Source organism: Galeopterus variegatus, unplaced genomic scaffold, assembly GCF_000696425.1.
Source record: "Galeopterus variegatus unplaced genomic scaffold, G_variegatus-3.0.2 Scaffold632, whole genome shotgun sequence".
NCBI classification, from domain to species: Eukaryota; Metazoa; Chordata; class Mammalia; order Dermoptera; family Cynocephalidae; genus Galeopterus; species Galeopterus variegatus.
Genome location: NW_007726743.1, coordinates 51319 through 67862, shown reverse-complemented (window position 1 = coordinate 67862; position 16544 = coordinate 51319). Strand labels below are relative to the sequence as shown.

The following is a 16544-nucleotide window of genomic DNA, read 5'->3' as shown; positions in this document are numbered from 1 at the left end:
GCTGAGCGAGGTGCAGGTGCAACACCGAGGGTTGCGATCCCGTTGCTGGTCCCGGTCTGGTACGGGTGCGACACTGAGGGTTGCGATCCGTTGCCGGTCACGAAAAAATACAAAAAGGAAAAAAAAATGAGGAAAAACCAAAGGTGGGGACTGTTCTAGACAGATGATACAGATATAACAATCAAATATAATGTGTGAAAATTTATGGGATCAACGGAAAATTTAAATGTGGACTAGGTATTTAGATATGAGGGAAACACTTTTTTTCTCTGCTATATATAATGGTATTGTGGTTATGTTAAAGACTGTCCTTAGTTTTATAAGATGCATGCTTGGCAAATGTTAATTTTTAAATCTAGATGGTGGGTACGCATTTTATTGTTTTAAACCTTCTGTATATTTGACAGTTTTAAGAAAATGTTGTGGAAAGTAGACTATTTGCTAAAAATCTGTTGACTTGTGGGTCAGACAACTGGAAAAGTGGGGAAAAAAATACACAAACATCTACTGTTCTCTGTTATTGTTATTCTATTATTTTATAAGGGCATTAACTGCCTCTATATATCAATGGAAGACTTTATAAATGCATTATTTACATAAAACACATAAAGGCAGGAAATACAAAGTAATGTAAAGAAAGGCGCTATGGATTGTAACACTCCACACATTCATTCCAAGAGAATGAAGTGTTCTGTAAGGGATGAAGTGGCACCAAAAAAATAAAAAATAAAAAATGTATATATATATATCTTCAATAAAACTGTTATTTTAAAACATAACTATGGAATAAGCATAGCTTGAATATTTTGCAACCTGCACTTTGTGAAGGATGATACATACTATGAAATCAAAGTTAACTAATGTAAGGAAAAGTGAAGGAAACAATTTCTTAAAACATTCAACAACATAGCCTTGAAGATGCTTAGCACCCCAGGTCTTTCCTTCAGCACCTGTTTGTAGGATGTTATATAAACAGTAATGTCCAAGTAAAGTTATGTGGCCAATACATGCTTAAATTGATATTTACAGTACTAGAATTTATATCAATTTTCCCTCATTTACCTTAGGAAAATTTCTTTGTGCAAAGATGTTCCGTGATTTGATTCTTCATTTTTAAGCAGTTCCCATTACCCAGTAATATTTGTTAAACATTTGGTGTATACACAAAAAAGTATTTTTAATTCTACCAATTTTCCAACTCCATGCTAGTCAATTTTACTCAACTCGAATTTATATAATTTATTAATTAATTCAACCAGTACTTATTGACCATGTGCTATATGCAAGGCACTGGAGAAATGAAAATGATGAAGTTGAAATCTCAACTCTCAGAAGATGGCTTTACATTCTGATAGTGGAATGCTGTGGATATTAAATACAGTAGTATTTTTTGCTTATTTCTATTTGCACTTCTGCCAGTTTTCCTTTTATGTTGTTTAGGACCCACAAACTCAGTTATCATTGCTAAATGATTACTACATCAATGCTTTTTCCAATGAAAATTTTTCCTGATATGTTAAAGTAATCTCTATTTTACTTAAATGTATGGAGTACCAGCCTTCCCATTATTCCTTAAAAATCAGTCATTTCATTTTTAGTGTCTTGCCACGCTTATTTTCTTAGGTAAAGCAAGTCCAATTACATCTTGTTTAATTAGTTATCTATGTATTTTCTTTCCTCACTGTTTTCATTTTGATTTTTTCCTTACCCACTTTCTGCAGTGAACTCAATTTTCCGTTGCTATTTTTTCCTCACATTATTTATATAGCTGCTTTCATTACTTCCTTGTTGTTGTGGGATATGGGGTAGCATTTGGCAACCCAATTTAGCAGGTCTCTTAGGCTCATTCCATGACAAAGTTAAGATCATGTCCTTACTTTCTCTCATTACTCTAGAAAGTCTTTTGTTTCTTAAATAAGTTGTGACTTTCAGCACTGTAACAAGACCTGAAAGGATCCAGTCAGGAAGTTTGGGGCCCGAGCACAGTAGGCACTCAATGAAGCATGTGTTTCAATGGAAAAAATGAACTTCCTTCAGTAGAACAATCACAGGGGAACCTTTAAGAATTTAGGAGTCAAGTGAAAATAATGGGAGCTGTTTGCCTATTTTTTCCTTCAGGATGACGTTGGATGTCAACATCTAGTGAAAAATTTAGCCCAACATGTTTTAAAGATTAAGCTTGAGGTGTTTAACTTTTGCCTGTTTAACTAAATCTGTACACGTCTAAGGGTTATATACATTAGTTTATCTTAACATCAACTTTCATTAAGCTTCTCTTCAATACTTCAGTATTTGTGGGAAAGTATAATTAAACAGTGATCACATAGAAATCTTTAAGATACTTTCAACTTTTTTTTTTGGCAAACCCACTGGCTCCACATGGCAGTTATGGCATAACAGGAAAAGGGGAAGTAAAAAAGGAGAGGGAACCCTTTATATATTTTAAGGCTTCAAAGCTGGGAAAAAATAAAAGCCTAAGCAGCTTTTCCTTTTCTATAATGTCAGGATTATTCTCTAGTGTGAAATCTCTACTAGACAGACTCTTTCCCAAGTTACACTCATAAGGCCTCATTAAGAAGTACACAGTAAGAGTTGATGATTACAGGTTTCTGAATACCCTTTCATCAGGTTTCTTTCTGGAATAAATTAAACCAATATCAAAGGTTAAGAAGCCAATAAAGTTTTCTCCTCAAATTTCACATTAAACGTAAATAGGGTATATCCATATTACTAATTCTGATACTTCTGCTGAGTGGTATCTAACATATATTGCACTTCTTCGGATTTCTTTTGAATGTTTTAACACACAGTGCAGAAAATAAAATTTAAACGATAAAGTCATAAAACCGAAATGAAGTCTCCCATACCCATTATTTACGATGTTTGGCACCCGTATGAACACGCTGATGCTGAATAAGGTTTGTACTCTGGGTGAAGGTTTTACCACATATACGACATGCATAGGGCTTCTCTCCTGTGTGAATTCTCTGGTGTTGAATAAGGCATGTTCTCTGGCTAAAATCTTTATCACATTCATTACATTTATAGGGTCTCTCTCCGGTATGAGTTCTCTGATGTTGATTAAGTGATGAGGAATAAATAAAAGCTTTCCCACATTCGTTACATTTATAGGGTTTCTCTCCAGTATGGATCCTTTGATGCTGAGTAAGATTTGCACCCTGTCTATATGCTTTTCCACATATATTGCATTTAAAGGGTTTTTCTCCATTATGAATCCTCTGATGTTGAGTAAGGTGCACACTCTGGCTGAATGCTTTCCCACACACACTGCATTTATATGGTTTCTCTCCTGTATGTGTTCTATGATGTTGAGTAAGGTTTGCACTCTGGCTGAAGGCTTTCCCACATATACTGCAAATATAGGATTTCTCTCCAGTGTGGGTAGTTTGATGTTGAATAAGAGTTGAGGAATGAGCAAAGGCTTTTCCACATTCATTACATTTATAACACTTCTCTCCAGAATGAATTCTCTGATGTCGAATAAGGTAAGTACTCTGGCTAAACACTTTCCAACACTCATTGCATTTATATGGTTTCTTTCCAGTATGTATTTTTTGATGCTGAAGAAGGTGTGTACTCTGACTGAAAGTTTTTCCGCATTCGTTGCATATATAAGGTTTTTCTCCAGTATGAACTCTCTGGTGATTAATCAGTGATGAACTATGGCTGAAGGTTTTACCGCATTCCAAGCATTTATATGGTTTCTCTCCAGTATGTGTCCTTTGATGTATAGTAAGGTGTGCACGCTGACTAAAGTCTTTCCCACAGTCATCACACTTATAGGGTTTCTCTCCAGTATGAATTCTCTGATGAATAGTAAGGTGTGCACGCTGGCTGAAGGCTTTACCACACTGGTGGCATTCATATGGTTTTTCTCCAGTATGCATTCTCTGATGTGCAATGAGGGATGAGATATGCCTAAACTCTTTCCCACATTCTTCACATTCATAAGATTTCTCTTTGGCATGGGAACTTTGGTGTTTCAAGAGAGATGGGTATTTCCTAAATTTTTTCCCACACACATTACATTTATAAGGCTTCTCTCCAGGAAGTATTTTCCCATGTACAATACCATATGAGACATGATTGAACGCTGCGCTGCCTTCATTGTACACAGAAGTTTTATTATCTGATTGGCTTTCAAACTGTACAATTAGGTTTGAGTGCTTTTCAAAATTATTCCTATATATATATTTACTAAGATATTCTCCTGTAGGGTCATCTTCTTGTGAAAGGACTGACTTCAAACTGAAATTTCTTTCATTAGTGGAAATTTTCCTGAAGGTATCTGTTGTTTGCCTCTCTAATCTGACATCATAGTCATATGATTCTTCTAATTTGACGGTCTGGGTTCCATTCTTTCTGAATTTAGAAAGATTGTCTACTGGAGTACATGCATAGGCTTCAGTTTTCCATTCTGAAATAAAAAGAATATAAAAAGTCTTTCTTTATTTGGAGAAAGGAAACTGCCATAATAGAAACAAAACATGAATAAAATGCCTAAACACTGTAGCTCTGACAGTCTCATTAACATGGTCCTTAAAACTTGGGAAAAGAGACTAAGAGGGCAGGAAAAAAGGAGGCTAAATTGTTGAAAATGGAGAAGCTCTCACTTCAATGTGGGCACAGAGTAAATAAAATAGACTAGGTGAGGTGACAGAGCTAGGAGACTTAAAAACAGTAGATAAGACTGTAAAAACAGTGGATAAGAACTTGGGATGGCTTCATGAATTAATTTACATAACAGGATCATAAAATAGGCCTTCTGATGCTCATCACTCCCTCTTCCAATCTCCTCTGCACAATCCTACATGATATTTCTAAAGCAATTTCATGGAGTGCTTTCTATGCTCAAGTATCTCTAGTAATTCTCCCATAGCCTAAAGCAATGGTGATCAAAGTGCAGCCCCCAGACTAGCAGCATAAGCATCACTATCACCTGGAAATGTGTTAAAACTGCTGGGTCCCACCAGACATACCAAATCAGAAACTCTGGCAGTGTGGCTGAGCAATTTGTTTTAGCAAGCCCTGAAGAGGGGGTTATGTTGCACACTAAAGTTTGAGGACCAGTGGCTTAAAAGATAAGTTAAAGAGAGGAAAAGAAAAAAGTTCAGAATACCTCACATTCAGGTATTTTGGCATTCAGTCCCAAAATAATCTAACCTTTTGCTATTTTATTATATCTTCTACTACACCTCATATTCACCTTAACTTAAAGTTTAAAGTTATCCATTACTTCCTCATAATCTTCTATAGATGCCATGCTAATCCCAGACTATAGGCCTTCTGTTATGATACCATCTCCACCTATTAAAAAAGATGTTTATAGACCAGAGCTCATGTTTCCCTCTAAAATGCTCCTTCTTAGATTCTAAAATACAGATTAGGAAGAATAATATATGAAACTGCCTTTTTTATAGGTCAAAATAGCTGAATGTCAGCAATTTCATATGGTTCAACCTAAGGTAATGTTGGACCCATGACAGAACTTGGCAGTACATGATTATTTCACAATTTTTGTGCATTTCTTATATTTCCAATTTAGATGCAAACTTGGGAAATAGCTTATGCTTTCATATTTCTTTCAGAAAATGGCTCAAGACTCTGGATGTGGTGGCCACCCAATTGAACTGGTAAAATACATGACAATAACTTGTATGAAGGTTAGCTCAAATGAAAGTGTATGCATATACACACCCATACACAAATAAAAAACAAAAAAATTCTGACACCAAACCCAGCTGCAAGGCAGTCAAATATGTATTTATGATACCTATTATATTCCCAATATGGTGATTTAAAACAAATCTTAAGTTACAAGACCCTTGCCCTTTGAAACCAGGTGTTAAACACATAACTTGCAAATGTTAAGAATTATATAGTGTAATATAATCAAATATAGAATTTATATAATATAGGAAAAATAGTACTTGATAGTTCAGAAACTTTCTAAGATGCAGATCAGAGTATAACTTGACAAATATATCCAACTCAATAGAATAGTATGCAGCTATTGGAAATGACAGCTATCTCCATCAGTAAGTGACTAGAGTATGGGATAATGGACTATTGATAACTGGTAATAATAATTAGGTAGGTCTAGGTACATTGATATAAAAAGTACGCAGGACACATTATTAATTGAACAAAATCAGGTATGTAAAAGTATGTATAGCAAGATCCTATCTGTGTAAAGATATGCTATATGTATTAAAGACAGACAGATACCCACACACCCAAACACTGACAATCTACAGGGAGAAGGCCCTGGTAATGACTGAGGGAAGGAAGACACATATGTAATTTGCTTCCTTGTACGGCTTGAATTTACAGCCTACTTGTATTTTATTCAAATACAAACATGAAGGGCTGGCCCATTAGCTCACCTGGGAGAGCGTGGTGCTGGTAACACTAAAGTCACGGGTTTGGATACCCATACTGGTTAGCCAACAACTCCCCCCCTAAATCATAGTTGACACCAGAAAGTGTTTAGGAATCATGTTAAATGAAAAAAGCAGTATCATAACTAGCATGAAAACACATTAGACGGGCCGGCCCGGTGGCGCACTGCTACAGTGCGCCGCTTGGGAAGTGTGGCGGCGCTCCCGCCGAGGGTTCGGATCCCACATACAGACTGGCCGCTCACTGGCTGAGCGAGGAGCGGGGGCAACACCGAGGGCTGCGATCCCATTGCCGTCCCGGTCCGGTACGGGCGCGACACTGAGGGTTGCGATCCGTTGCCAGTCACGAAAAAAAAAAAAAAAAAAAAAAAAAAAAAAACACATTAGAAAAATGCTAACAATGAGATTATAGGTTTTTCTTTCTATTTTCTAATTTTCAATAAATTGGCTATATTACTTTTATTGCTATTTAGTACTAGAAATGTAGTTATGGTTACCTTTATAGAAGAAAACATTTTTAAAACCAGCTTTTTTTTTTTTTTTTTTTTTTAAAAAGATGACCGGTAAGGGGATCTTAACCCTTGGCTTGGTGTTGTCAGCACCATGCTCAGCCAGTGAGCCAACCAGCCATCCCTATATAGGATCCGAACCCATGGCCCTGGTGTTATCAACACCACACTCTCCCGAGTGAGCCACGGGCCGGCCCAAAACCAGCTTTTTCAAACCAGGATTTGTTATGCCCCTCCCAAAAAGAACAAAATGAGAATGTGAATAGACTATACAGGTGAGTGTATATATATACACCCAAAAAAGATGAGATAGTTCCAGAAGCTGTAATCGGAATCAGTCTATGGCAGATTGTACACACCCCTGAAAAAGAAGTACTTAAGTACTTTTTTTTTTTTTGGCAGCTGGCCAGAATAGGCATGGAATGCTGTACCTTATAAAAATGAAGAACTGAAGTTACAATAAACAAGCGGAGAATGTGAATAGACTATACAGGTGAGTGTATATATATACACCCAAAAAAGATGAGATAGTACCAGAAGCTGTAATCGGAATCAGTCTATGGCAGATTGTACACACCCCTGAAAAAGAAGTACTTAAGTACTTTTTTTTTTTGGCAGCTGGCCAGAATAGGCATGGAATGCTGTACCTTATAAAAATGAAGAACTGAAGTTACAATAAACAAGCATACAGCAACAAGTCTGAATAATAACCATGAATAAATTACCACTAAAAGCATTCATTTTAAAACACATCAGTTTATTAGAAATTCAGAAACTGAATCATTAAGCAGGGCTTAAATATGTGTATATCACTAACAAGAAAGGGTTGGTTAGGAGTGGTTAAGTATCTGGGGCTGGCTGGTTAGCTCAGTTGGTTAGAGTGGTGCTGATAACACTATGGTCCAGAGTTACATCCCTGTATGGCCAGTCGCCAAAAACAAAACAAGACAAAAAAAGAAGTGGTAAATATCTGTTGGTTAATAAGGCCAAATAGTGGTATACTATTTCTAATAGAGGACATCAGTGTTCACTCAGGTAACCAAGGAAAGCTTCAGTGAGACTATAATTTGAGTTGTGCCTCAAAAGAATGGCTAGGTCCTGTGAATTACCAAAGTTTCCGTTTCTTAAAGTATGACTGATTAGATATCTGAACCATAGGTTCAGCTATTATGTATCTCTGAGCTGGCAAGAAAGTCAAATCCACAGATGCCAAAAAGTCAATATGAAGGCAGGAAGTCAGCAAGAGCTGCCTGAGATAGCTCCTCGAATCCTGTTGATGACCTTAAGCTTCCACTCTGAGAGTGCAAGGGGCTTTGGGGCCAGAAGATGAAGCCTGGGGCCCAACCAAGGAGGGAAGGTTGACAGAAGTCTCTTTCACAAAGGATTACAAACTATGTGAGGACAGGCTGGAAAAACAAAACAAAAAAACCCCATCACTACAGAAGGAAAAAAGCAACTTGCTTTTCTCAGTCTTGGTGCTCTTTGGAGGGAGAAAAAAAATCTCCCCCCAAAATGCATAACCATAAACAACTCCTTTTTGTGGACTGACGGGCCTAATTTGTACTCTTTGAATGATGTAAAAATGCCTGAGAAGTTAACCTAAAATGGTCCCAAACTGGCAGTGTCTCCCAGAAGACTATCCTGACTCTACTCCAGGCTTGTTTTGATTACAGTATGTATGTTTTCTCAGTGGTTAGAATGAGCTGAATTTATTCCCCAATTTAGTGTGCTATAGGTGTATTTTTGTGCCATTCTGCCAAACTAAGGCAAATAAGGCAATATATTATGGAGAAGAATTAGCTCTTTAAGTCATACGACCCTTAAACACCTAATGACCAAAGATAACTTTTTTAAAAAAATGAAGCAATTCACTTGAAGGTAGCATATTATGTTTTGTTGTTATTGTTTAATTCACTGTTATTGGTGCTATTTTCTAGCACCAATATTGGTAGACATACAAGAAATCAGTGCCTTAAAAAAAAAAGGAATAGGAAAGCAAGATGCAAGAGTATTCACAGTGTACTTCTTCTGTATGCAAAAGGAGATATAAAAATATATTACAGATTTATTTTTGCAAAGAGAAACATAGGAAGGATAAACCAGAAACAACATGGTTACCTATAGGGACTGGATGGGAACAGGGCAGAAGGGATGGGAGTGTTTATCTTTCTACATAGTTTTGACTTACAAAACATGTTAATATTTTTACATACTCAAAAATGTAAAATCAAAAATCAAAAACAAGAAAACATTATCCTTAGTGGGACATATTCTAAGGATAAAAAGGACTTCAAAGAAATCTTGAACTAGCAGTTTGTTATCAGTAGTGGTATTGATGTAATTCTGAAACTATTTTTGTGGGTAACATATGATAGAGCAAATAAGTAAACATATTGATTTTGCTGTGAACCAGGTTATTTTCTGTATGGGAAAGGAGATACAAAATGGAATATGGTTATATACAAAATGAATACCGTTGTGGTGTTAGATTTGAATTAGTTATCAGTGTAAACTCATGACTTTAAAAAACAAAACAAAACTACATACACACATATTTCCCAGCTCTATCAGCTGAACAGATCTAGAAGCAATGCTGTCCATGATAGTGATACCCTAATAAATGATACCCAAAATAGTGAGCACACTTACTGCCCAGATCTTGGTTTCTAACTACTATTCCCCACTAAAATGAACCAGGGTTCTTTGGAGAAATTCCAGGTCTAAGGTTAGCACAAGGTTAAGCCTAAAGAACATCTTGTTGTGCCAGAAAGCAAGGAAATGTTTAAAGACTAATGGGAACATGTCAAAAAGATGTTGGACTTGCTTTGAAGGGCTCGTGTTGCCTGAATTTGGGACAATTGAGCATCAAAAAGAAAAACAAAAAAGCCCTAGAATTAATAGACTAATAACACATTGAATTTTCAAAAATTCCATTAGATGATGTGGTACATACACATAAAAATGGGGTGGGAGGAGGGAGATCTATTCTTTACAGAAGAATGCTATTAATCATTTAGAAGAGATGACTGAATTAGAAAATCAACATTTTGCAACCAGCAATACAATGAAGCAAGGACCATCAATGGATGCTACAAATCTTACATAAAAGGTTATCAAGGAATAGAACAGTCATGTGTCCTCAAAGTATCACTCCAATCACTCCACAGATCACTTACTAATTACAAAGAAAAAATGTGCCTTTAAAATGAAGATCCTTTAGATACCACCTTAATCAAACTGAGCATCGGCAATGATGGGACAAACGGATATTAGGTGCCTCCTGAGGAAATACAATGGAAAGTACATATTGCCTCTGAAATATTCTTGAAAAAATGTTTAATCTGAATCAAATCATGAGAAACAAAGCTAGATGGATCATTCTTAAAAAACAAAACAAAACAAAAAAAAAACAACTGGCCTGGATCCTTCAACAAGTAACAGTATCATGAAAGATTTAAAAAAAAAAAGGCTGGGGAACAGTTCTACATTAAAAGAGACTAAAGACATGAGATAAATAAGTAGAACGTGATTCCTGACTAGATCCTAGATTAGGGAGAAAAATATCTATAAAGAATATTTTTGGAACAGTTGGAGAAATCTGAATATTAGATTATATGTTTGATGACACTGGTATAAATGTTAAATGTCTGGAATGAGAATGGATGCTTATATGGGAGAATGGTGTATGTTCTTTGGAGATGTCTGGGGGTGAGATGTCATGATGCCTGTATAACTAAATTTCAAATGGTTCCATTGCAAAATTAAAGTGTGTGTAAAAAGGTAAAGCAAAAGTGGCTAAAAGATGATAATTAGTGATTCCAGGTAAAAAGTATATAGGTGTTTAATGTACTGCGCCTGCGACTTTTCTGTAGGTTTGTGTATCAATCTGTTTCTGTTGATTATAACAGACTACCTGAAACTGTGTAATTTATAAAGAAATGAAATTTATTTCTTACAGTTTTAGAGGCTGGGAAGTCCACGGTACAGGGGGTATATCTGGTGAGGGCCTTTTTCTGGGTGGGAACTTTCTACAGGATCCTGGCGATGCAGGGTAACACATGACGAGAATATCGCAAACGCTCTCACATGTGCTCCTTATAAAGCCACCAGTCCACACCCATGATTAACTCATTACTCCATGAATGGATCAATCCATTCATAAGGGCATAGTCTTCACCATCCAATCACCTCTCAAAGGCCCCACCTTTCAAATATCATAATCAGATTTCCTACCCTCTTAACACTGTTACAGTGGAGACCAAGTTACCAACACATGAACTTTTGGGGGACACATTTGACCCATAGCAGTCTGAAATCTTTCAAAACGAAATTATGGAGGAGAGAAGAAAGGAATGGGAACAACCAAAAAATCCATTAGTGTAGAACAGGTTCAATAAATTATGAGACAATAAAATATGATGCAGATGTTGACTCTTTAATTCAAAGAGGCTCATGTGCTGGTTTTTTTCTCACCTGGACTAGGTCCTTCTAAAATTTCTTTTATCACCATCCATGGCTCTTCCAGTAAGGGAATCACAGTTGGTCTGTACACTGTAAGTCCTGTTCAGGAGAAATATAATGACTTTTATCCTGGAATGTAAACAGTCGTTCAAAGTTTATTACCTGATTTCTCCAATGTTTCATGGACATGATCTAATAAGAGAATTAGGTCATTGTCCTTTTCAGAGCTAGGATGAAAATTTCCTGCCCCGTAAGAGGATATGTGCATGGAGATCATGGGGGGAAAACCCTTTACAGCAGCAGAAAATGGGTAAAGTGGAGTTGGGTGGCGGCACCGTGAAGCTGTGCATCACAATTTCCAATGATCTTTCACTTAAAAACCTTTTTTTGGGAAAAGGCAGTAGAGCATGACCATTTTTGTACCTGAATGGGATGAAAACACTCACCTCTAGACCCCATTTTAAGCCAAGTACTTCAGAGGCCCAACCCATTCTTAATAACTGGAGAAAGACAGATACTCTGGTGGGCATGCAGGGAGAAGGAAGGCTGTAGATGATCCTTACCCAGAGAAACCATGTTCCAGTAGTTCTGTAATGTCACAGTCTTGTATAATTCCTTCTGTACAGGACGCATTAGCTCCCAGTCCTCCTGGGTGATGTCCACAGCCACATCTTTGAATGTCATTGACTCCTAAAATATCAAATATAACTTGGTTCAAGAACTAGTGGGAAGGGGGACAGTGATAACACTGGGTGCATGTATGCTGGTGGTAGGGTCATAGAATCTTAAGCTTTTGTAGGATCCTAAAAGTTGTCTAGTCATAACCCTCACCCAGGGTGTGGACAACCCCACAGCATCCCTCAATGGCCCTAAAGAGAAGTTTGAAAAGAAAGTAGAACTTATTGTTTTCAACTGGCACTAGCGCATGCATTGCTGGCTCCATCATAAAGAAAGGGTTTTAAATTTTAAACGTAGATGACAGTTGAATGGTTTTGCTTTTCAGCTCTGCCTTGAGAATAAATTCAACATATTATAATTAAAATTTTAACATATTTTTGCATGCTCTATGATGAAATGCAATCATTCATTCATTCATTCTTTTAAGAAATAAAACTGGTAACAGCAGCCACACTGTTGAACTGCTGTACTTTTAGATACATTTCACAATCTGGTAAGGTTAGTGTCCCTTTTTTGCTCCTCTTCCTTTTGTTAAAAAAAATTCTTCATTAATCTTTGCTTTGGATTGACTGTCCCCCCAAAACTTAATCCCACCGTAACTGGGGATATCCTATTACGGTAACTGAAAGGTGGGGCCTTGAAGAGGTTGATGGTTTAATGGTGGTCGTGGGCGTGATCCTGAAGACTTTAAAAGGATAGCACATGAGAAGTTCTCTCTCTCCCTGTCTCTGCTCTTCCATTTTCTGCCATGTGAGACCCGTGTGTTGCTAGAAAGCCACCACCAAAGAAGACCCTCACCAGATGTGTTCCTTGGACTTTGGACTTCTGAGCTTCTGATACTGTAAGCAATAAATATTGTTTCTTTTTTTTTTTTTTTTTTTGTCTTTTGTCTTTTTCCGTGTCCGGCAACGGATCGTAACCCTCAGTGTTGCCCCCGTACCGGACCGGGGACCAGCAACGGGACTGCAACCCTCGGTGCTGCTCCCGCGCCTCGCTCAGCCAGTGAGCGGGAACCGGTCCGTATGTGGGATCCGAACCCTCGGGCGGGAGCGCCGCCGCGCTTCCCAAGCAGCGCACTTATCCAGTGCGCCACTGGGCCGGCCCTAAATATTGTTTCTTTATAAATTACCCAGTTCCAGGTATTTTGTTACAAGCAACAGAAATGGACTAATACACTCTTAAATGTTTATTTTTTCATAATATTGTCAGTATCTTTAAAAAATCATTTTGGGATTTTAAAATTACTTTAAGTGTATAATTTAGGGAGAACTGACACCTTTACAGTATTCAAGTTTCTTTCATGTCCTATAAAATGATATAGAACATGAAGGAACTGCAAAGTTTACACTATGCTTAGATATTTACTCTAGATATTTAAAGGGGTTTTTTTTGGGGGGGGGTACTGTGAATGGAATCTTTTATTTCATTTTATCATCTATCTGATGTTTATATTTAAGAAAGAGATTGATTTTTGCATGTCCTTTTTCTATAGCAGTCACTTTCCCCAATTTTCCTATTACTGTTTCTAACAGTTTTTCCCTTGATTTTCTTAGGTCTTCCAGGTAAATGTTCATATCATCTATAAATAATCATTTTAACTTGGTTACCAAAGGCTTTCCAATTTCAGACCTTGTATATTTTTATAGCAAATCTTTCCCTTAAGGTGGCTTAAGTTGCTACTCAAAAATAACACAGACTCGTGATCAACAGTAATATCATAGAATACATGGCCTTTAATTACTTGCTAATGAGAAAAAATAATATTAGCAACTATTATTTACTGATCACTTAACTGTAATCCAGGCTAACCCAAGTCTCATGACATTTAGTCCTCAAAATCTAAGAGGTCAACTCTATTCATTAGGGATGAATAATTCTTGTCCCAAATCACAAATTCAATGGCAGAGCCAGGTACTAAACCCTAGGACTATCTGACTATGGAGGTCAATCCCTTAACCTCTGTGTGATATTGCTGACTTACAGTTAAAAAGTGAGGAAAGACAAATCAAGGGAAGGCACTGGAAACCCATTTCCTATATAGCACATTCACCTACCTTAACAGGCAGGGCAACTAAGGAGAGAAACTAAAGATAGGTTCTAGACAGGGCTTTGGGGGCACAGTGGTTACTGAGACGATATAAAATGTTCTCACACTAAAAAGGCATTTTAAAATCACAAAAGAAATTCAAACTCACTTTGGTCACCAAGTCATTTAGCCACCATGCTGGGCAAGCTTGTCTTCCTCTGGAGTCTTCCTCTGGGGTGTCTTGGGGAAGGGCAGAGTTCTGAGGAGCTAGGGAAGAGAAAGAGATCATGATGGAGATTAGTCCTGTTGAATAGCCTAGGAAACCCTTCACCAAATAGATGCCTATAGTTTCTTAAGGTAAGAAGTCAGAAGGAAACCAAAAACAGCACTCTGACTTCAAAGAATCAGAGGGAAGGGCCAATGACTTCTCCTGAGATGCCAAAGCAGACTTCAAAAACAAGCCTAAAAACAAACAAACAAACAAACAAAAAAAAACAAGCCTGCTCTAGTACTCTTAAGTATGTGTACAAAATTCACAATTTTCCACTGAATCCTTATGTAAAACACATTTTGTGAGTTGTCTCTTTTCTTAATAAGGCAATGTTCTCTGGACCCTTTCTATCTTTTTGGGTATTTGTTATTATAAAATCCAATTCACAAAGCAAATGATTTATTAGTAGAAAGGTGTAAACCTCTGCAGGTAAACTTTCTGAGAGCTCACATAGGGGTAATTTGTTGTGTCTGGTCAGTCTTTCATGACATTTCTCCGAGTTTAGATAATGTGTGTTCGGTCCCGAGGAATCTGGAAGGGGAACATCATACAGGATGGAGCTCATGTTAAAGACTAACCCTAACTGATCTTTGTTCTCCTCAATTTCTTTAAAGGGGCTGCTCTCTGATATGCTAGTTGTATTCTCTGACCACCCAGGATTCCTCCCCACTCCATTCCACATTTCTCACCTTCCTCTTCTAGAATCTGAGTCAAATCCTCCACCAGAGTCACCACTTCTTCACTGCTCTCTGGATACTGGGACTTCACCCAAGTCCTAACCTCCCCAGGCAAGATGGTCAGGAATTGCTCCAGCACCAGCAGATCCAGGATTTGTTCCTTTGAGTGAATCTCAGGTCTTAGCCACTTAAGGCAGAGCTCTCGGAGTTGACTCAATGCCTTTCGAGGACCAGCCAGGTCCGGGTATGAAAAATTCCTAAAATTCTGTCGACAGGTCTCAGTGTCACGCAAGTGTCTTGAAGTAAGGATTTCCTTTTCTACCTTGTGGGGTCCACTCAGAGCCTTGTCTGGCTTCCACATAAAAAAGATTTGGGAGCGTGAAGAACTGGTCATCCTTTTCCTTGAGGCTAACATTGCTATAGACAGGAGAGTCAATCTGGCAATGTTCTTTTTACTTCAACAGTAGTAGTAAGCCAACTCCTTGAAATCTCATGCTACAGCCACAACATTATATCAAGGGGTGCTGCAGCCAGGGGCAGAAGAGAACAAGGTAGAGCTGGCAGCCTTAGTTACAAATTCTGAGCCCAGAACTTGCAGGGATAAGAGACTCTGAAACACAAGAATGAATCAAGGTCAAGAATTCCTGGTGTACTCTGCTATACATACACACTCACACAAACAGAATCCCCGCTGTGCACAGGTAAACGCACACACGTTTTATCTTGGTCTTCCTCCTCTATACCTTTAGGCTAGTAAGAGGACTGCAATCTGCTTGGGGTTGGTGGTGAGTGGAGCTGCCATGAAAAGGTGGTGACAAAAGCAATGATTTAAAGAATCATGAGCAAAACGACAAATTAAACTTCTAACCTGTTGAAACAAAAATTATACATTTTTTTTACAGAAAAAATGTTTTAGTATTTTAGTCTGGTGTTACAGAAGTTGTAATGACTGAACTGTCTCTCAATAACAGCAGAACAAATCTACTGTTACTTGGAACAAACTGGGAGGGGAATTTCTTCTTAATAAAGTGCTCAATGTTCCCAAGGGAACTGTCAGAGAACAAGAACGAGCCACTTATCTGCTTTGCATGTTAATGCCAACCTATTCTCGCTCGTCACTGTCACAGAGTGGGAAGACAGGCCGGCGGGACTGGAAAGCAGCAAACGTCGGTGAGATCTGAAGCCCTTTAAGTGCTTCTACAAGACACAGTTCCTTAAGGATACATTCAAAATAAGGATTCCGGAAGAAAACCACAGAATCGGCCTGACCTGAAGGAGAACACACCCCACCTGTCCCGGGCTCCAGCTCCGAGCCCCGCTCAACCACACTCGTGCCGCCGAAGCCCACTGTTTACAAAGCCCCGCAGAGGGGACGTGCCGGCCTACGTCTCCTCCCTTCCAAGCCGGGTCCCTCTCACTGCTCTTCGGCCTCAGGGTTGAGGGGAGCGTGGCCGCCAGGCACGCGCGGCCCCGGCCCGGGCCTTCCCGCAGACTCCACCC

General features: G+C 38.2%; 1 protein-coding gene across 5 annotated transcripts in view; it reads right to left on the bottom strand.

Moving 5' to 3' along the window:
• Positions 1-510: 510 nt before the first annotated feature.
• The window catches only part of ZNF287 (zinc finger protein 287), a 16674-nt gene continuing 640 nt past the window's right edge, over positions 511-16544 (bottom strand). The window contains exons 1-6 of one of the 5 annotated variants that reach the window (XM_008570798.1): positions 16335-16412; positions 15057-15654; positions 14266-14363; positions 11956-12082; positions 11405-11491; positions 511-4438 (exon numbers count right to left, since the gene is read on the bottom strand). In XM_008570798.1, the coding sequence (XP_008569020.1) occupies positions 2871-4438; positions 11405-11491; positions 11956-12082; positions 14266-14363; positions 15057-15459 (2283 nt within the window). In that variant the 5' untranslated portion in view covers positions 15460-15654; positions 16335-16412 and the 3' untranslated portion in view covers positions 511-2870. Of the gene's footprint in view, positions 4439-7679; positions 8338-11404; positions 11492-11955; positions 12083-14265; positions 14364-15056; positions 16413-16544 lie in introns of those variants that run through there. The other 4 variants (XM_008570797.1, XM_008570796.1, XM_008570795.1 and 1 more) reach the window with 4 other exon arrangements.